This window comes from Coregonus clupeaformis, chromosome 30 (assembly GCF_020615455.1).
Source record: "Coregonus clupeaformis isolate EN_2021a chromosome 30, ASM2061545v1, whole genome shotgun sequence".
Classification (NCBI taxonomy): domain Eukaryota; kingdom Metazoa; phylum Chordata; class Actinopteri; order Salmoniformes; family Salmonidae; genus Coregonus; species Coregonus clupeaformis.
Window position 1 is genome coordinate 28,418,493 of NC_059221.1, and position 22,407 is coordinate 28,440,899.

At 42.5% G+C, this 22,407-nt stretch overlaps 1 protein-coding gene across 1 annotated transcript in view; it reads left to right on the forward strand.

The window, feature by feature from the left end:
• The window catches only part of ajap1 (adherens junctions associated protein 1), an 89,382-nt gene extending 69,270 nt beyond the window's left edge, over positions 1-20,112 (forward strand). The window contains exons 3-6 of the mRNA XM_041857903.2: positions 17,123-17,210; positions 17,362-17,604; positions 17,895-18,026; positions 18,866-20,112. Coding sequence (XP_041713837.2) covers positions 17,123-17,210; positions 17,362-17,604; positions 17,895-17,967 — 404 coding nt within the window. The 3' untranslated portion in view covers positions 17,968-18,026; positions 18,866-20,112. The remainder of the gene's footprint in view (positions 1-17,122; positions 17,211-17,361; positions 17,605-17,894; positions 18,027-18,865) is intronic.
• The last annotated feature ends 2,295 nt before the right edge of the window (positions 20,113-22,407 follow it).

A 22,407-nucleotide genomic window follows, 5' to 3' on the forward strand; every position in this document is an offset into this window, starting at 1 on the left:
CATCAGCCACGAAGAACGAGAGCTCACAGTCCTCATGAGCGGCGGCGGCCCACGAAGCGGGCGAAGAAGGTGACGTGTCTGGTTTCCCTTTATAATCTGTGATTGTCCTCCAGGACCCTCCAGGACATCTACAGCACACGGTGTCACAGGAAGGCCAATAAGATCATCAAGTACCTCAGCCACCCAAGCCACGGCCTGTTCACTCCACTACTAGGCGGAGAAAGTAAAGGTGCATCAAAGCCGTGACCGAGAGACTGAAAAACAGCTTCTATCTCCAGGCCATCAGACTGTTTACATAATCACTACTAGCCGACCTCCGCCCAGTACCCTGCCCTGAACTTTCGTCACTGTTACTAGCCGGCTACCACCTGGTACTCAACCCTGCACCTTAGAGACTGCTGCCCTATGTACATAGTCATTGAACACTGGTCACTTTAATAATGTTTACATACTGTTTTACCACTTCATATGTATATACTGTATTCTAGTCAAGGCTCATCCTATATAACTACTGCGGTACACACCTTTTCTATTCATATACTGTCCATAATGCGTAAACACACCATCATATACAGTACCAGTTAAAAGTATGCACACACGTACTCATTCAAGGGTTTTTCTTTATTTGTACTATTTTCTACATTGTACAATAATAGTGAAGACATCAAAACTATGAAATAACACATATGGAATCATGTAGTAACCAAAAAAGTATTAAACAAATCAAAATATATTTTAAATTTGAGATTCTTCAAAGTAGCCACCCTTTGCCTTGATGACAGATTTGCACACTCTTGGCATTCTCTCAACCAGCTTCATGAGGTCACCTGGAATGCATTTCAATTAACAAGTGTGCCTTGTTAAAAGTTAATTTGTGGAATTTCTTTCCTTCTTAATGCGCTTGAGCCAATCAGTTGTGTTGTGACAAAGATAGGGGTGGTATACAGAAGATAGCCCTATATGGTAAAAGACCAAGTCCATATTATGGAAAGAGAAACGACAGTCCATCATTACTTTAAGACATGAAGGTCAGTCAATACGGAAAATTGCAAGAACTTGGAAAGTTTCTTCAAGTGCAGTCACAAAAACCATCAAGCGCTATGATGAAACTGGCTCTCATGAGGACCCAGAGTTACCTCTGCTGCAGAGGATAGGTTCATTAGAGTTCAAGTAACAGACACATCTCAACATCAGCTGTTCAGAGGAGACTGCGTGAATCAGGCCTTCATGGTTGAATTGCTGCAAAGAAACCACTACTAAAGGACACCAATAATAAGAAGAGACTTGCTTGGGCCAAGAAACATGAGCCATGGGAATTAAACTGGTGGAAATCTGTCCTTTTGTCTGATGAGTCCAAATGTGAGATTTTTGGTTCCAACCGCCGTGTCTTTGTCAGACGCAGAGTAGGTGAACGGATGATCTCCGCATGTGTATTATTTCCCACCGTGAAGCATGGAGGAGGAGGTGTGATGGTGTGGGGGTGCTTTGCTGGTGACACTGCTGGTGATTTATTTAGAATTCAAGGCACACTTAACCAGCATGGCTACCACAGCATTCTGCAGCGATACGCCATCCCATCTGGTATGTGCTTAGTGGGACTGTCATTTGTTTTTCAACAGGACAATGACCCAACACACCACCAGGCTGTGTAAGGGCTTTTTGACCAAGAAGGAGAGTGATGGAGTGCTGCATCAGATGATCTGGCCTCCACAATCACCCGACCTCAACCCAATTGAGATGGTTTGAGTTGGACTGCAGAGTGAAGGAAAAGCAGCCAACAAGTGCTCAGCATATGTGGGAACTCCTTCAAGACTGTTGGAAAAACATTCCAGGTGAAGCTGGTTGGGAGAATGCAAAGAGTGTGCAAAGCTGTCATCAAGGCAAAGGGTGGCTACTTTGAAGAATCTAAAAAAAATGTAACACTTTTTTGGTTACTACATGATTCCATGTGTTATTTCATAGTTTTGATGTCTTCACTATTATTCTACAATGTAGAAAATAGTAAAAATAAAGAAAAACCCTTGATTGAGTAGGTGTGTCCAAACTTTTGACTGGTACTGTACATGTATATTTATATTCTGGACTCTGACATTGCTCGTTCTAATATTTCTATATTTCTTAAGTTCTTTCTTTGTATTTTGGGAATTTGTGTGTATTGTATTGTTTTGTATTGTTAGGTCTTACTGCATTGTTGGAGATAGGAACATATCGCTACACCTGCGCTAACATCTGCTAAATATGTTTTGGCAACCATTTTTTAAAATTAGATTTTATATTTATCTTTTAAAAGTATGATAGGAATCCCAGCCAAAGCCTAGTAGTATTCCACAAGAATATCTGCCGTATAAACTTTCCTTGGTTTTCACAATGCATAAAACGTATGTCTCGCACACACTTGCCTGCGGGCAGGGTATAATTACCAACTATAGACAGCAGCGCTCTCTATTGCTGATGAAACAAAACCACTGTTGGAGGGGGAAGGGTTGAGGAAGCAGGGGACACACACTTCCCTTTTTCTCTGCTATCTCTCACAGCAGGCATGTCAGGTCATTGTGCAACTTGGGAGAAGAGAACCCACCTACCCTCAACATCTCATACATTGGCAGGATCTGAGGCTCGGAGTATAGGGACTGTTGTTATGTAAAAGGTCCATGCTATGTACATTACAGCAGGCTCAGAACATATCAATGAAGCACCTAGGAGCCCAGTAACTGGCTCTGATAATGTGTTCGTACGTGCCTTTTTCGTAATGTTCTTGAATGCTAGTTATTGAAAATGTGCACAGAATTCAACAATTCTTAAAGGGGCAATCTGTGATTACTACAACCATTTTGGGACACTTAAATTAATGATATACACTCAGGGACCAGTTTATTAGGTACACCACCCCGTTCACGAAAATGATTTGCTCCTACAGACAGTCAGTCACATGGCTACGGCTTGCTATATAAAGCAGGCAGAGAGGCATCGAGGCATTCAGCTACTGTTCGATTAAACGTTAGAATGGGCAAAACCAGTGACCTAAGCAAATTTGAACATGGTAAGATCGTCGGTGCCAAGCGTGCCAGTTCCAGTATCTCAGAAAATGCCAGCCTCCTGGGCTTTTCATGCATGACAGTGTCTAAGGTTTACCGAGAATGGTGCGACAAATAAAAAACATCCAGTCAGCGGCAGTCCTATGGGCGAAAACAGCTTGTTGATGAGAGGTTGAAGGAGAATGGCAAGAATTGCGCAAGTTAACAGGCGGGCCACAAACAGGCATTTAATGGCGCAGTACAACAGTGGTGTGCAGAACGGCATCTCGGAATGCACAACTCGTCGGTCCTTATTACGGATTGGCTATTGCAGCAGACAACCATACCGGGTTCCACTCCTATCAGCTAAAACAAGAAGAAAAGCGGCTCCAGTGGGCACGTGATCACCAACACTGGACAATTGAGGAGTGGAAAAACATCGCCTGGTCTGATGAATCCCGGTTGCTGTTGCGTCATGCTGATGGCAGAGTCAGGATTTGGCGTAAGCAGCATGAGTCCATGGCCCCCTCCTGCCTGGTGTCAACGGTACAGGCTGGTGGTGGTGTTGTAAGGGTGTGGGGAATTATTTCCTGGCACACGTTAGGTCCCTTGATACCAATTGAGCAACGTTTCCATGCCCCAAAGAATTCAGGCTATTCTGGGGGCAAAGGAGGGTCCGATCCGGGACTAGATGGGTGTACCTAATAAACTAAGTGTATACCCATTGCTTATTGAAGAATATAAATTATAAATGCCTCATGAGCTTAGTTCAACTGTCGTACCACATCACAACCCAAAATATATGCTTGTTTTATACCAATGTTTGTAAACAATGTAAATGTAAACAACCACTGTATAGCCTCAAAACATGGTTAAAACTATAATTTTGATATCATGGATGGTCAGTCCTTGTATCCAGAGCTCTATCTATGGATTTGAGAGTGGTTACATATTTCCAGCCCCATCACTCAGTTTTTTCCATAACAGTGGTGGGGATTACGCTTTGTTATTGTTAGAACTGCAGTTTTCCCGTTTAAAGGGGAAGTTCTTTATTTAATTTGATCTTATTTTCAACTTAATATTGTGTTCACGTTCAATCCAGAAATGTTTTATGTTTGTTAGCAGGTTATCTTGCGAGCATAATTTGGAGCATGTAGCAGTGCAAGTGGAAACGGTTCAGTGCATTCAAAAGAATGGGGAAAAATATGTGGAGGAAGAGGCATAAGCCCATCCTTATACAAATTATTTTGAATGCACTGCACATGCACATGCATCACAAATCAATATGTCATCTTCCATCAACATTGAAGATTTCAGATAAGTGTGATGCTATGTAAATTCACCTCCACACTCCAGAAACGCACTGTGGTCATAATTCATTGTGACTCAGAGAGTTGCGACAGAGCCACCGGGGGTGGTTAGCACACACGTAGCATGACGCGGAAGACAATACCATACAGTACAGTTAGGATGATGGAGGACAGGGAGTGCTTTTGATCATTATGCTTTGGTGGTCCTGTGGCCCACCATGTGAAGCAGATGTACAGCTGTGGAGCCTCCAGATGCTGGCTGATTGTTCCCGGTGATATTGTGCTAGCTCCACTCTGCTCTCTCAAAGCCGCGCAGATGGAGCTGTCAGCTTCATTATGGATATGAGATGATTAAAACTACTGTCCATCTTGCTGGCTGATCGCTCAGGTCTTGTTATCGCGATCCGAAGTTAGGTTAAACAAGGCAGTGGAGTCAATAAGTAAATGTGAAATCCTGCCAAAAATGTGATGGACGCATTGAAAATATATAGAACCTGCTTCTAATTCGGGTTTTGTTATCACATTCTGAAGAGACGAGGTTAAACTAACAGTTTTGTATTTATATTTAAAGAGGTGTGCAAATTTGCCAAACGCCACTAATGCTACATTGTGACCTCGTGAGACTTGTAGAGGGGTAGGCTTCTATAGAGTGAGAGGCTCTTCAGGCACAGATAGAAAGAGCGAGGGAAAAGAGAGAGAGAGAAAATGAGAGAGAAAAGAGAGAGAGAAACACTTTCCCCACTGGTTACCATGGCAATCTAGTTATCTCGCCATGACTCTATATTGACGCTCAGTAAACTGGGTAAAAATGAATCTTCTTCCGGAGCGTTAAATATGGACTTAAGTGCTGATGCCTGGTGACAGCCATGCACAGTCAATCCCCCTGATTTACAGAAACTCAGCCAAGAGGGGATGAAGAGTAGCCAGAATGAACAGATGCTGCTTTACTTTATGTTTCTAATGCTCCGCTCTTTCATGGCTGACATTTCCTCTAAGGGGAAAAGGTGCACTACTGGCAAGCGACCATTTAAAAAAGCTAGCAAATTGTTCCTTTACCCAATGTCGACTAGAAATATGTATCTATTTTAGATAGTCATTTCTAACAGCAAGTATTCACGGTGTCCATCATTTGTTTTTTTCCCACAAATTCAGACAGTGTGAAGAAACATCAATATCAAGTCAGATAATTGAGTGGGGAGGATATGCGAGGCATTTCGTTTTGAATACATCAAACCCATAGAACTCTCTCTCTCTTCTATAGTCCCACTTATTTGTGGCAATCCACTTTCTGTAGTTAACTAGAAGATGAGCAGGCCAGTCTTTTATAGCTAACTGTCCCCAAATAAAGTACAGGCATGCAGGACAACTGCATTTCCTGGTCAGTAATAAAATTAGCAGAACATGAGCAAGAATCCGACCACCTCTCCTCTCCTGTCAAAGTTTACTATCCAGAGTGATTGAATTATGCAGTGTTGCCTTTGACATTGGGAGAAAGGAGTGTGGAATAATTGGCTCTGATCTTTCTCTCTCTTCTCTCTCACTCTCTCTGTCGCTCTCTCTCCACCTTCTCTCTTCAAAAGCATCCTCTCGTCTGTAAGTGTTTCAGATTGCTCGTGACTCAGTGGAAATCAGGCCAGATTGACAAGTTGACATCAGCATTAACTGGCCATTGCGAGCCATCAGCAGGCTTCGATAGAAAGTTTCCCCTGCCCCGTCCCTCCCTTTCCTCAAGTACCACGCATGGGAGGATGGATTGGAGAGGGGCCACGGAGGAGAACAGAGGGGATAGGTGGGTTCTACTGCAAGTCAACCCTCACACTCTCCAGGAAGTTTAATGCATTATAAATGAGAGGCAGATTCCGGACATTTGCAGTGGGTGGGCGCGAGGGAGTGCGTTGGCTGGCTCGCTCTCCACAACAGCTCGGTTTACATTTTTCATGAGCTTTTAAGCTGCTAGCGGACGCAGCCATACGGCGGCATTAGTCCTTAACTATGCCTTAACTATGCCTTTGTTATTGAGGCAATTTTTGGAGGGCAAACTGCTCGAAGGCGGTCTGTGCACAAATGGTATTATAACAGTTTCAAATCGATGCCCACAAGCAATTCAAATAGCCAGGCTGTAAAATTGACAGGCTCTGCCATCGGGAACACAGATGTGAGAGAGGGTAAACAGCTGTAATGGGAAGCCAATGTTCAGTTATCGAAGAGCACCATAGAGAATGATAGAGGCCTCTAGTGGCCAAAAAGCTATTGTAACATGGGCAGCACCATTGAGGGCTTCCGCTATTTTAATGTAGTCAACTGGGTGAGTCATGTCCAACCGGGTCATCAGGAGAGTTCAGCCAATCGTGAAGAAGAAAATGGACTACTTCAAAATGGAAATTGCCTAAATGGCACTACCCATGCTGTCACAGACACTATAATGGCACAGCGACAAAGATGAGTCCTCTATCTATCTCTATGGAGAGCACAGAGTTCCTGGTTCAAAAGTGGATGGCTTCTTTACTAAATACACTGTTTGCTTCTGGTACCATTGACTTAACAGGCGAGCGTTTTCAGCTCAATATTCCAGTGTCCCGATTCATTATCGAGGTTGGCTAGAGTATGGTTCTTATTTTGGCCAGTTAAGCAACCTGGACTCAGGAGTAGACAGACGTGACATAGTAAATGTAAATCCGGCCCACTTCAATTAGTATGATATGTTACGTTTCGTATAGTATGTATTAATTTGTGGATGACAATCATCCATTTTGTATGATATGTTATTAATTACAATTTGTATAAAATGTTACTGGCTAGGTGGCTAACGCTAACTTTAGCTAGGCTAAGATTAAGGTTAGGGTTAAGCTTAGGGTTAGGAGTTAGGTTAAAAGGTTAAGGTTAGGGGAAGGGTTTCCTAACATGCTAAGTAGTTGCAAAGTAGCTAAAAAGTAATAAGTAGTTGCAAAGTTGCTAATTAGCTAAAGTTGTCCGTGATGAGATTCAAACACTAAACCTTTAGGTTGCTAGACATTCGCGTTATACGCCCACCCATCCAACCCGACCAAACAACCTACTTTCATTTTTGCCTTAAGTAACCTTTTTCTCTTATGTAACCATACCAAACATAACATATCATATTCGGATTTACATTTGAATATGAAATGGCGCCGAAAGAGATGGATGCCGTTTTAAGGGCTCCTAACCAATTGAGCTATTGTGTGTGTTTTTTCGCGTTATTTGTAACTTATTTTGTGCATAATGTTTCTGCCACCGTCTCTTATGACCGAAAAGAGCTTCTGGATATCAGGACAGCGATTACTCACCTCGTACTGGACAAATATATTTTCTTTAACGAGTCGGATGCGAAGGATTTACTTCAGACACCCGACAAGGCCCAAATCCCCGTCATTCGCAGGAGAAAGAGACGGAGATATTGTGGACGTAGGTCGGGGTGCCTTGTAAGGATCCGACGGCGAGTAGGTAATCTGCCTCTACCATAAATCCTATTAGCCAACGTACAATCATTGGATAACAAAATAGACAAGCTACGATCACGAATATCTGTAATATCTTATGTTTCACCGAGTCGTGGCTGAACGACGACATATATAAGATACAGCTGTCGGTGTTTATGCTGCATCGGCAAGATAGAACAGCCGCCTCTGGTAAGACAAGGGGTGGCGGTCTGTGTATATATTTAAACAACAGCTGGTGCACAAAATCTAATATTAAGGAAGTCTCAAGGTTTTGCTCGCCTGAGGTAGAGTATCTCATGATAAGCTGTAGACCACACTATTTACCAAGAGAGTTTTCATCTATATTTTTCGTAGCTGTCTATTTACCACCACAAACCGATGCTGGCACTAAGACCTCACTAAATGAGCTGTATAAGGCCATAAGCAAACAGGAAAACACTCATCCAGAGGCGGTGCTCCTAGTGGCCGGGGACTTTAATGCAGGGAAACTTAAATTTGTTTGACCTAATTTCTACCAGCATGTCACATGTGCAACCAGAACTCTAGCCCACGCACAGAGACGGGTACAAAGCTCTCTCTCGCCCTCCATTTGGCAAATCTGATCATAATTCTATCCTCCTGATTCATGCTTACAAGCAAAAACTAAAGCAGGAAGCACAAGTGACTCGGTCAATAAAGAAGTGGTCAGATGACACAGATGCTAAACTACAGGACTGTTTGGCTAGCACAGACTGGAATATGTTCCGGGATTCTTCCGATGGCATTGAGGAGTCCACCACATCAGCCACTGGCTTCATCAATAAGTGCATCGATGACGTCGTCCCCACAGTGACCGTACGTACATACCCCAACCAGAAGCTATGGATTACAGGCAACATCCGCACTGAGCTAAATGGTAGAGCTGCCGCTTTCAAGGAGCGGGACTCTAACCCGGACGCTTATAAGAAATCCCGCTATGCCCTGCGACGAACCATCAAACAGGCAAAGCATCAATACAGGACTAAGATTGAAACATAATACACCAGATCCGACGCTCGTCGGATGTGACAGGGCTTGCAAACTATTACAGACTACAAACACAGCCGCGAGCTGCCCAGTGACACGAACCTACCAGACGAGCTAAATCACTTCTATGCTCGCTTCGAGGCAAGCAACACTGAAGCATTTATGAGAGCATCAGCTGTTCCCGACGACTGTGTGATCACGATCTCCGTAGCCGATGTAAGTAAGACCTTTAATCAGGTCAACCTTCACAAGGCCGCAGGGCCAGACGGATTAGCAGGACGTGTACTCCGAGCATGCGCTGACCAACTTGCAAGTGTCTTCACTGACATTAGCAAAATGTTTCAAGCAGACCACCATAGTCCCTGTGCCCAAGAACACTAAGGTAACCTGCCTAAATGACTACCGACCCGTAGCACTCACGTCTGTAGCCATGAAGTGCTTTGAAAGGCTGGTCATGGCTCACATCAACACCATTATTGCAGAAACCCTAGACCCACTCCAATTTGCATACAGATCCACAGATGGTGCAATCTCTATTGCACTCCACACTTCCCTTTCCCACCTGGACAAAAGGAACACCTACTTGAGAATGCTATTCATTGACTACAGCTCAGCATTCAACACCATAGTGCCCTCAAAGCGCATCACTAAGCTAAGGACCCTGGGACTAAACACCTCCCTCTGCAACTGTATCCTGGACTTCCTGACGGGCCGCCCCCAAGTGGTAAGGGTAGGTAACAACACATCTGCCACGCTGATCCTCAACACGGGGGCCCCTCAGGGGTGCGTGCTCAGTCCCCTCCTGTACTCCCTGTTCACCCATGACTGCATGGCCAGGCACGAGTTCAACACCATCATTAAGTTTGCCGACGACACAACAGTGGTAGGCCTGATCACCGACAACGATGAGACAGCCTATAGGGAGGAGGTCAGAGACCTGGCCATGTGGTGCCAGGATAACAAACTCTCCCTCAACGTGATCAAGACAAAGGAGATGATTGTGGACTACAGGAAAAGGAGGACAGAGCACGCCCCCATTCTCATCGACGGGGCTGTAGTGGAGCAGGTTGAGAGCTTCAAGTTCCTTGGTGTCCACCAACAAACTATCATGGTCCAAACACAACAAGACAGTCGTGAAGAGCGCATGACAAAGCCTATTCCAAAATAGAATTATTGTGAAGTTGACTGTGTCCATAAAATGTATATAGTATGTATAAGCTGGAAGTAGAGGCCTGAGCGTTGTTGTTCACTGGTTTGCTCCAATTAGGGAAGGGGTGGTGGGGTTGGAAAGTAATAAAGGGAAATATTTTTTTTTAAAGGATATGTATGTATATGTATGTATATATATATATATACAGTGGGGAGAACAAGTATTTGATACACTGCCAATTTTGCAGGTTTTCCTACTTACAAAGCATGTAGAGGTCTGTAATTTTTATCATAGGTACACTTCAACTGTGAGAGACGGAATCTAAAACAAAAATCCAGAAAATCACATTGTTTGTTTTTTAAGTAATTAATTTGCATTTTATTGCATGACATAAGTATTTGATCACCTACCAACCAGTAAGAATTCCGTCTCTCACAGACCTGTTCGTTTTTCTTTAAGAAGCCCTCCTGTTCTCCACTCATTACATGTATTAACTGCACCTGTTTGAACTCGTTACCTGTATAAAAGACAGCTGTCCACACACTCAATCAAACAGACTCCAACCTCTCCAAAATGGCTAAGACCAGAGAGCTGTGTAAGGACATCAGGGATAAAATTGTAGACTTGCACAAGGCTGGGATGGGCTACAGGACAATAGGCAAGCAGCTTGGTGAGAAGGCAACAACTGTTGCCGCAATTATTAGAAAATGGAAGAAGTTCAAGATGACGGTCAATCACCCTCGGTCTGGGGCTCCATGCAAGATCTCACCTCGTGGGGCATCAATGATCATGAGGAAGGTGAGGGATCAGCCCAGAACTACACGGCAGGACCTGGTCAATGACCTGAAGAGAGCTGGGACCACAGTCTCAAAGAAAACCATTAGTAACACACTACGCCGTCATGGATTAAAATCGTGCAGCGCACGCAAGGTCCCCCTGCTCAAGCCAGCGCATGTCCAGGCCCGTCTGAAGTTTGCCAATGACCATCTGGATGATCCAGAGGAGGAATGGGAGAAGGTCATGTGGTCTGATGAGACAAAAATAGAGCTTTTTGGTCTAAACACCACTCGCCGTGTTTGAAGGAAGAAGAAGGATGAGTACAACGCCAAGAACACCATCCCAACCGTGAAGCATGGAGGTAGAAACATCATTCTTTGGGGATGCTTTTCTGCAAAGAGGACCGGACGACTGCACGGTATTGAGGGGAGGATGGATGGGGCCATGTATCGCGAGATCTTGGCCAACAACCTCCTTCCCTCAGTAACAGCATTGAAGATGGGTCGTGGCTGGGTCTTCCAGCATGACAACGACCCGAAACACACAGCCAGGGCAACTAAGGAGTGTCTCCGTAAGAAGCATTTCAAGGTCCTGGAGTGGTCTAGCCAGTCTCCAGACCTGAACCCAATAGAACATCTTTGGAGGGAGCTGAAAGTCCGTATTGCCCAGCGACAGCCCCGAAACCTGAAGGATCTGGAGAAGGTCTGTATGGAGGAGTGGGCCAAATCCCTGCTGCAGTGTGTGCAAACCTGGTCAAGACCTACAGGAAACGTATGATCTCTGTAATTGCAAACAAAGGTTTCTGTACCAAATATTAAGTTCTGCTTTTCTGATGTATCAAATACTTAAGTCATGCAATAAAATGCAAATTAATTACTTAAAAATCATACAATGTGATTTTCTGGATTATTGTTTTAGATTCCGTCTCTCACAGTTGAAGTGTACCTATGATAATAATTACAGACCTCTACATGCTTTGTAAGTAGGAAAACCTGCAAAATCGGCAGTGTATCAAATACTTGTTCTCCCCACTGTATATATATATATATATATATATATATATATATATATATGTGAGAAGAAAAAAAACATGTGGGGGATTGGAAGTGATGCAGACAATTACATTGATGGAAGTTACAATCAATCTGCAATATTAAAGCTGCTCTACCACCCAAATAAATTTAATAATAATAATTAAAAATCCTATTCCCCCTCAGGAGACTGAAAAGATTTGGCATGGGTCCTCAGACCCTCAAAAAGTTCTACAGCTGCACCATTGAGAGCATCCTGACTGGTTGCATCACTGCCTGGTATGGCAACTGCTCGGCCTCCAACCGCAAAGCACTATGTTCTCTCTGCTACTGCACGGCAAGTGGTACCAGAGCGCCAAGTCTAGGTCCAAAAAGTTTCTTAACAGCTTCTACCCCCAAGCCATAAGACTCCTGAACAGCTAATCAAATGGCTACCCGGACTATTTTTCTTAAAACTGCATTGTTGGTTAAGGGCTTGTAAGTAAGCATTTCACTGTAAGGTCTACACCTGTTGTATTCGGCGCATGTGACTAATACAATTTGATTTGATTTGATTTACTATGTTACGTCTAGTCTATGAGACCAGGCTGAGTTAAGAGCTATAGTGTTGCTAGCTTTTTATCAACTGGTTGTGGTGTTTTGCCACAGATATACATGTCGTTTTTATTGTTGGCTTGTATCCACTACTATTTAATTAACGGGATGTGCATAGACATAGGTAAATATTTATGTTAACCTGAATGTGTTTGATAGAATATGATATCAACAACAGACGTATTTGAAATACATAGTTTATTGTTCCCCTACTGGGCAGCACCAGGTAGTATTTTAATAAAGGCAGGTAGCGGGGGAGATTTGATTAAAACACCATGCTTGTCAATGGCATGTTCATCAAACTGTCAAGACCACAAAGGTGAAAACCTCATTTATTTCTCTCCGGGAGCCTTGGTGTAACTCTCTCTATCCCTCTCTCTCTTTTCTCTCCCTTTCTTTGTCTGGCACTGATTCGTCCAAACAAAACCAAACCCAGCACCTCTAAAGCAAGGTGACTGCCAAAGGTGATTTTTCAGCCTCACTGCCAGAGCACAATGAGTTTGAGCTAGCAGGGCAAAATAGTTTTCCCTTCAGCTGGCAGGTCTGGACGGGAGTGGCGCAGTGGTCTAAGGCACTGCTTCTCAGTGCTAGAGGTGTCACTATAGACCCTGGTTTGATTCCAGGCTGTATCACAATCCGGACGTGATTGGGAGTCCCATAGGGCGGTGCACAATTGGCCCAGTGTCGTCTGGGTTTATAATAAAATAATATAATATGCCATTTAGCAGACGCTTTTATCCAAAGCGACTTACAGTCATGCGTGCATACATTTTTGTGTATGGGTGGTCCCGGGGATCGAACCCACTACCTTGGCGTTACAAGCGCCGTGCTCTACCAGCTGAGCTACAGAGGACCACAGGGTTTGGCTGGGGTAGGCTGTCATTGTAAATAAGAATTTGTTCTTAACTGACTTGCCTAGTTAAATAAAAAAATAATAGTCTTGACTGACTCTTGGTTGTGTCAGTGGAGTCATTATCTGACTTGATCTTTTCTTCTTAATGCACTGCCCTGAAATTAGGTCAAAATGAGACCTAAGACTGGGTTTGTTTGGCCAGGGCTTCAGCCTGATATTGATTTGGTATAGTATTAATCTGGAAATCTCTGCCAGAGAAGCCTTTCACGCCGACACAAATGTAAAACGAAACAATTCTCTATGGAGACGTAGACTATTGATCAAGTTCAAGGGCAAGCTCTATTATCCATGAACTTGGACAGCTGTTGATTTATTACTCCACACTTTCAACTTCAGCCTTGATGTCAGCCAGGAAGGGAGGGAAGGAAGGGAGGGGAGTGAGCCGAGCGAAAGCAAGAAATTCAAATGACTGCCAGATAAGTGAATGTGCCTTTGCTGCAGAGGGACTGTGATTTCAGCGAGGGAAGGGAGGCTTTCCTGAGCCAGCCAGAGATATCATTCGTCCAAGGTTGACCTGGCTGCTTTGTGCCCTGCCCACAGAAGTTCATTATCCAAGTGCACATGCACAATGAGGGAGCTAGAGTAGCGCCAGCCAGCTAGCAGTCACCGCGAGCGCTGGCACGTCCTTTTAAAATGACTGAGTGGCAGCTCCTTTTGAGCTATCCTGAAGACAAATTGGCCTGGATCAGCAGCAAATTGGCTGATGAGAGGGTTTGGATGTATGGGCCCGCGAGGACATTTTCATCATGAAGGGCTTTGCGTTGGTGGAGGGAGATTCAGAGATGGAGGGTTGTGGAGGGTTGTGACCCAAAACGCAGAGAGGGGGCAACACTGTGGACAATGTAATTTGCCCTGTAGAAATGTGCAAATGTTTATTTTTAAAGCCTTCCCACTGGGCACAGACGTCAGTTCAACGTCTAGTTTTTAATTGCATTTGGTTGAGTTGTCAACTAACGTGAATTCAACATGAAATCAACAAAACATTTCACCATGTCATTGGATTTAGGTGAAAAGTTTGGTGAAAAAAATATTAAATGGCCTTACTTTGATGACATTTTGTAAATCCAATCAGTTTCCGCGTTGATTCAATGTCATTACATAAATTAATATTTTTTTGGTTGAAGTGACGTGGAAACAATGTTGATTCAACCAGTTTTTCCCCATTGGGTTGCTACCAATGATGTACAGTGCCTCCAGAAAGTATTCACATCCGCTGACTTTTCCAAATGTTGTTGTGTTACAGCCTGAATTTTTTATTGATTAAATTGAGATTTTGTGTCACTGGCCTACACACAACACCCCATAATAAAGTGGAATTATATTTTTACAACTTTTTACAAATTAATAAAAAATGAAAAGCTGAAATGTTTTGAGTCAATAAGTATTCAACCCCTTTGTTATGGCAAGCCTAAATAAGTTCAGGAGTAAAAATTTGCTTAACAAATCACATAATAAGTTGCATGGACTCACTCTATGTGCAATAATAGTGTTTAACACGATTTTTTGAATGACCTCATCTCTGTACCCCACACATACAATTATTCAACACAGATTCAACCACAAAGACCAGGGAGGTTTTTCCAATGCCTCACAAAGATGAAAAAAAAATCACAGACATTAAATATCCTTTTTGAGTATGGTGAAGTTATTAATTACACTTTGGATGGTGTATCAATACACCCAGTCACTATGAAGATACAGGCGTCTTTCGTAACTCAGTTGCCGGAGAGGAAGGAAACCGCTCAAGGATTTCACCATGAGGCCAATGGTGACTTTAAAACAGTTACAGAGTTTAATGGCTGTGATGGGAGAAAACTGAGGATGGATCAACAACATTGTAGTTACTCCACAATACTAACCTAATTGACAGAGTGAAAAGAAGGAAGCTTGTACAGAATACAAATATTCCAAAACATGCATCCTGTTTGCAATAAGGCAGTAAAGTAAAACTGCAAAAAATGTAGCAAATATATATATATTTTTTGTCTAACAGTAACCATGTTTCCATCCAGCCATTTCATGTGGTTTAATTACCTGACACATGAAAAAAGTCACGACCGGGCTAATGGAAACATGAAATGCCAGTACAATTTTATAAATGCAGACAGACAATTTGTTCGTTCGACATGGTGGGATCTTTTTGTATCGGTAAAATTAATTATGCGAGAAATGGCAGGGGAAACGCCTTTATGCGCAAATATTGAAATAATAACCATCATAGGCTACAGATTAAATAAGTTATGATGAACTTCACAGGGTGGTGAATGTGCAAGGTGATGATCTTGATGCTCCTTTCCAATAAATATCGATGGTCATATATTCTGGTGACATGATGATCGATGCTTGACAATACAAATAATATCGCTTTTATCCATAATAATCTCATAATGTAGGTAGCCTACCCGCACTGTATCTGCAAGCTGTTTTCTAGAGCGCATGTGCCAAGACCAGAGTGGGCACATTTGCTGTATAACGCAACAGTTTTTGTGTCTAAACCATCATGCGATGGAATTCATTTAACTTGTGTTTTTCATTTGGTACATGGGAATTTAAGTTAATGGCAAAAGTAATTTTTATGTGAACTATGTCATCATGCACAGCATTTTATCCGCAAAAATTCAGTGTGATGGAAACACATCTCTGGTGGAAAAATGTGCATATTGTTCTATGCAGATTTTAGAATATTTGCATGAAAATCTGTCGCAAATTGGATGGAAACCTAGCTAGTAATGTTATACTATGCTATTATATTTGGTTATATTATGTAGAATACTAATTAATCATTATGTGATCTTCCAAGACATTGATTCAGCTTTGATTTAACTTTACTAAAGAAGCTCCATTGTGAGAAGCGGCGGAGCTCCGGCAGCACTACACCCCTGCAGTCTGCTGCGCTGAATGAGCAATTGAAGCGCACCTAGCCTACTCTTCTACCTCCTGGAAAATTTGGTGATGCAGAAATGAGAGACCAAATGTGGCTGTTTTATGAAAAAGTAGCAGAAAATATGTTGAATGAGCAACTAATGAGCATGGAGAGCCTCACAAGTTTGATGGAATTACCTTATATCTTTCAGTCTAATACGGCTATTTACTTACTTTTTGTAAGTGGTAAGGCTAAATGTCCTTTCCAAGTTTACCCGGAATTTAGCCCAAAAGTATATGAGAAATATGATTGGTTAAAGATAGGCCTATGACACTGGACATTTTTGTCCCCCAAAGTTTTACCATTGGAATGTGATACAAAGCGAGACAACGGTGTGCTTTAGAACCATGCGGATGCCTCCGAGCGGTCGGGTAGGCTGTTTGGAGTGTTTATCCGACAAAAAAAAATACAATCATAATATGCCCCCCCACTTCTAAAACCAAAGTTGCGCCCCTGACACTGAGTATACCAAATATTAGGAATAAATGTTTAACCTGTCTCCTCCCCTTCATCTACACTGATTGAAGTGGATTTAACAAGTGACATCAATAAAGGATAATTTAACCTGGATTCACCTGATCAGTCTATGTCATGGAAAGAGCAGGTGTTCTTAATGTTTTGTATTCTCAGTGTGTATCTTTTCGTAAGCGCAACGTGACAGGTTGGAATGCTTGACTAAAATACTGGGCAAATCAACCTTTTTTTTCTAAATGAATGGAGTTTGAATTTGTTGATAAAATGCGGGACATGATGCTTTGGTTGCGGGACGCGGGACAAAATGTGGAACTGTCCCTAGGTGCAATGTGGAGCACATATCCACATTCAAAAACATATTTAAAATATCACTAAATAGTTTTCTATAACATGGCAAATTACCACCTGCCTTTAAAACAGTTCCCTTCGTAACTAAGCATTTCTGTATGTTTTGTGTCTTTGTCTCTTTGCAGGTCTGGCAGTTCACCAGATTATTACAATCACTGTGTCTCTCATTATGGTCATCGCAGCCTTGATAACTACACTTGTCCTTAAAAACTGGTAGGAAAGATTCCTTTACTTTGCAATTACTACCCGACACACAACACACCACTTTTGAAAATGGCAATTAAGCTTTTACCAGAGCCACTCATCCAGTGGTACAAGGTATGATTTTATGTTTGTTTTTTGTCTTTGGTACGTGTTTTTGTAGCTGTGCACAGTCGGGGAATGGCCGTCACAGTAGCCATCAGCGGAAGATCCACCAGCAGGAGGAGAGCTGTCAGAACCTTACCGACTTCACCCCCGCCCGCGTGCCCAGCAAGGTGGACATCTTCACCGCCTACAACGACAGCCTGCAGTGCTCGCACGAGTGTGTGCGCACCGCTGTGCCCGTCTACACGGACGAGATGATCCAGCAGACCCCTATATACAAGACCACCTACAATGGAAATAGGTATGTCGGCTTTAAATTGCTCTTAGCTCTAGGTTTCTGGGTCAGTTTGATCACTGTTTGTGTAAGTGCTTCCCTCTCACTGTTCGGTTAGTTATTATGAGTTTTCCCTGGTAAAATCACATATTTGGGAAAAAGTCCTGGCCCTATCTTTGGGAAATGGTGTAAATCCCTCTTTTGTAACTGGTATTGTTTCCTTTCCAAAGTACCTCTATAAGAGTGTGTCCTGGACTTAGATGATGAGTAAGTATCAGGTTCTCACTGTCTTTGTGTCTCAATCCTTTGTCCTACAGACCTTCTCCCACTGAAAGGCAGCTGATTCCTGTGGCCTTTGTGTCAGAGAAGTGGTTCGAGATCTCCTGCTGACCAGCTGAAGGCTTTTTTACGTCACATGGGTGGAACAGACTTCCTGAATTTATGCTCTGGTGAGTACCACTTTTCCCCCTTGATCCCTGGGTGATATTGTCCCAGTTTGGGAATAGAAGGGAACTTGGCATATGGTTGTTATTTCGGCGATGATTTTTCATAAACTGCCTGGCTAAATGCAATTTAAACGGCAAGATCACCAAAGGTCATTCATTAGCTATTATAATTCAATATTTTTATTAGAAGTATAGGCTCGATTATGTTTGATTCATTCCCTTCGACAACCTAGTGTGCCTTTATGTGCCTTTATGAAACATATTACGCATTTATGAAGTTGCGGCCCTCATTCATGTGGTCAGTGCAATATTGTTTGAATGTTTTGTTATGGGAAAGGGGCACTTTCACTTGACTTTCTTACATAACAATAGGCTGGACTGCCTCCATTTGAAATTCAAAGCGTGAAAGTTAAACACATGCTCTGGCCCAGTGTACGGCTGAAAGCCCAGGGGGCCACACGTCTGTTATTGACCCAGATTTAAAAAGAACTAGAAAGCCTGCAGGTACCGTAGCAGGAGGAAGAGGGCCAAGACCATCGTATCTGTACAAAGATTGGTCTCAGTCAGAGAAAGAACCCAAACGCCCCAGTTCTTCCTTCCAGCACTGCGGTCTTAAAAGACATGGAGAGCCATGGTAGTTAGATGGGCATATACAATGTTATTGCAGTGTGGGTTCACATTGTGACATGGGACTTACAACTGGGAGTTATGGCACATACTGTAGGCTATTTGATGTGCTCAACATAAATGCTTATTTTGCTCCAACTACTGCTTTAAACCTATTGATTTTCTACAGCTCTTTTAACAATTTCAATGACTTATGTCATGATTTTTCTCCACAGGACACTTTGGTAAACTTTTCCAACCAAGAGAAAGAAGTGACTCAAACAATGGCCAATTTTGTAAAATAGTGGGAACTCTCTCTCTCTGGACACCAATGAAAATGTTTATTTTTCTAAAAATTATGACAAACCGAGCAGCCATACCGCTGCCACTTCATATTATTATCCAGAGACCTGTGGTAGTTTAGATATGTAGTTAGAGTTAATGTATAGCTATATTACTGGATGTGCAGGAGAAGACCATTGACGTCAGCGACACCTTGAAGAGGATTAGCTGCCTTGCAGAGCTAGGAGACTCTGAGAAGCTGCTCACAGTGGAAGAAGCTGAGCTGTATTACTGAACAATGTGCCAATAATGCCACTATGTGCCACAATCTGTACAGAAGGAACTTTCGACAACAATTTATGGACAACTAAAATAGTGCTATATTAACCCTGTATCATCCCAACTCCATCTTTTTTTTAAGAAAAGTGAAGAAAAAAATATGTTATAAAAGTATTTGAATATGTTTTCTGAAGTAGTTTTAAGAATTGTGTTGCAAAGTCCAGAAAATGTTTATAATATGAAGCACTATTCATTGAGGCCAAGCAACAAAAAAAAAGAAAGGTAAATGCTTTATTCAACACTTACATTTAAGGCATTGTTACTAGGTCCCATTTTAAAACCAGAGTAGTCTGTCTATTTTTATACATAAAAAGAGGTCAGTCACAACCCAAGCAGTGCAGTTCCCATGCCACACGATGTTTGGACTGTTAATGACGTGCGCTGTCCAATCAGATATTAAAGCAAAGGGGACGATTTCAAAATACTTATCGAATCCAAGCCCATATTAATTCCCCATTCGGGATGACCTTTTTCTCAGAGGTTTTTGATTGTGCTAACTACATTTCTTCAAAACTTCTGTCTCAATGGCTGTCAAACAGTGCATACCCTATGTCCTGTTATGGTCAGTTCTATCTGAATGTTTATCCAGATAGCTAAGGCAAATAGACAGGATTAGCAGTATGTTTACATATATACTGCCTCAGGTCAGTGTCCAATACACAAGTCTTCATTTCATCTTCCATCCCAAGCATCATTCACAAGTGATAAGACATGATGAGTTACTATGAGTGGAGGTAGGATGTGAGCAGTACCGCACAAGGGTGGAATTTAGAATGAACTATTCTAACTCTACGGTTAGTGAGAAATATTGAATATCTCCTCTCAACTACAGTGCATTCGGAAAGTATTCAGACCCCTTAACTTTTTCCACATTTTGTTACGTTACAGCCTTATTCTAAAATGGATTCAATTGTTTTTTCCCCCTCATCAATCTACACACAATTCCCCATAATGACAAAGCAAAAACACGTTTTTAGAAATGTTAGCAAATGTATTAAAAATAAAAAACTGAAATATCACATTTACATAAGTATTCAGACCCTTTACTCAGTACTTTGTTGAAGCACCTTTGGCAGCGATTACAGCCTCGAGTCTTCTTGGGTATGACGCTACAAGCTTGGCACACCTGTATTTGGGGAGTTTCTCCCATTCTTTTCTGCAGATCCTCTCAAGCTCTGTCAGGTTGGATGGGAGCGTCGCTGCACAGCAATTTTCAGGTCTCTCCAGAGATGTTCGATCGGGTTCAAGTCCGGGCTCTGGCTGGGCCACTCAAGGAAATTCAGAGACTTGTCCCGAAGCCACTCCTGCATTGTCTTGGCTGTGTACTTAGGGTCGTTGTCCTGTTGGAAGGTGAACCTTCGCCCTAGTCTGAGGTCCTGAGTGCTCTGGAGAAGGTTTTCATCAATGATCTCTCTGTACTTTGCTCCGTCCATCTTTCCTTGATCCTGGCTAGTCTCCCAGTCCCTGCCGCTGAAAAACATCCCCACAGCATGATGCTGCCACCACCATGCTTCACCGTAGGAATGGTGCCAGGTCTCCTTCAGAAGTGACGCTTGGCATTCAGGCCAAAGAGTTCAATCTTGGTTTCATCAGACCAGAGAATCTTGTTTATCATGGTCTGAGAGTCCTTTAGGTGCCTTTTGGCAAACTCCAAGCGGGCTGTCATGTGCCTTTGACTGAGGAGTGGCTTCTGTCTGGCCACACTACCATAAAGGCCTGACTGTGGAGTGCTGCAGAGATGGTTGTACTTCTAGAAGGTTCTCCCATATCCACAGAGGAACTCTGGAGTTCTGTCAGAGTGACCATCGGGTTCTTGGTCACCTCCCTGACCAAGGCCCTTCTCCCCAGACTGCTCAGTTTGGCCGGGTGGCCAGCTCTTGGTGGTTCCAAACTTCTTCCATTTAAGAATTATGGAGGCCACTGTGTTATTGGGGACCTTCAATGCTGCAGACATGTTTTGGTGTCCTTCCCCAGATCTGTGCCTCGACACAATCCTGTCTCGGAGCTCTACGGAAAATTCCTTCGAACTCAAGGCTTGGATTTTGGCTGACATGCACTGTCAACTGTGGGACCTTAAATAGACAGGTGTGTGCCTTTCCAAATCATGTCCAATCAATTGAATTTACCACAGGTGGACTCCAATCAAGTTGTAGAAACATCTCAAAGATGATTTTTAATACATTAGCAAAAAATTATAAAAACCTGTTTTTGCTTTGTCATTATGGGGTATTGTGTTTAGATTGATGAGGATTTGTATTTATTTAATCCATTTTAGAATAAGGCTGTAACGTAACAAAATGTGGAAAAAGTCAAGGGGTCTGAATACATTCCGAATGCACTGTATCTAATTATTCAGTGTTTACCACTGTTTTCCAGTGTCTAATTGCAAATATATTAAAACAACTAAAGGTCAGATTTTTCAAAAGTGCTTCTAAGTCCACTATTAAGTGTGATTTGTGTGTATTTTTTGGGAATCATAATACTTTTTTGTGTTGTGTTTATCAAGCACATGGTAATTGGAATTATAATTGGAATGATCATATTATCATCACATAGCTTTATAAATGGTGCCCCGTGTGAGGAGAAGTATTTACAATTGGAAGCAGTCTTTTCTATAGCATAATCTCATAAATTCATGCAAATCAAGAAATTGACATCTGAACATCCCCCTCCAGCTATTTCTTTTAAAGGTATGCCTTCGAATTAGGTCCAAATTAGCTGTATATCTTGTGCTGTGAATGCAGTCACAACCATGTATAATACTGTTCCTCCATAAAGCTCACCTCTACTGTATGAAGGAATACAGTCTCCCTCTTTCATGCCAAGTGTAGTACAGTGAAAAACAGGCATGTTCTTTCCTGGTTCGTGGGGGTTGCTCATGGATGCGAGCCTGTGGAATATCAGTGTGTTTGCCTTGTCAAAACCTCCAGCATCATCAATGAGATGCGGAACCAGGGGATTGGGAGCAGCCAATGAAAAACAAGAAGTCTGGGCCACATGTAATACATAAATTCATTGATAAGTCAATACAATCCCATCTTTGGTGAGTCAGGACACTTGGACAATACAACAACTTTTCATTACACTAGTGGGTTGGTAGAAAGCACAAAAGACAACAACACTCGATCGCAATTATTCTGTGTGGAAAGCAATATGT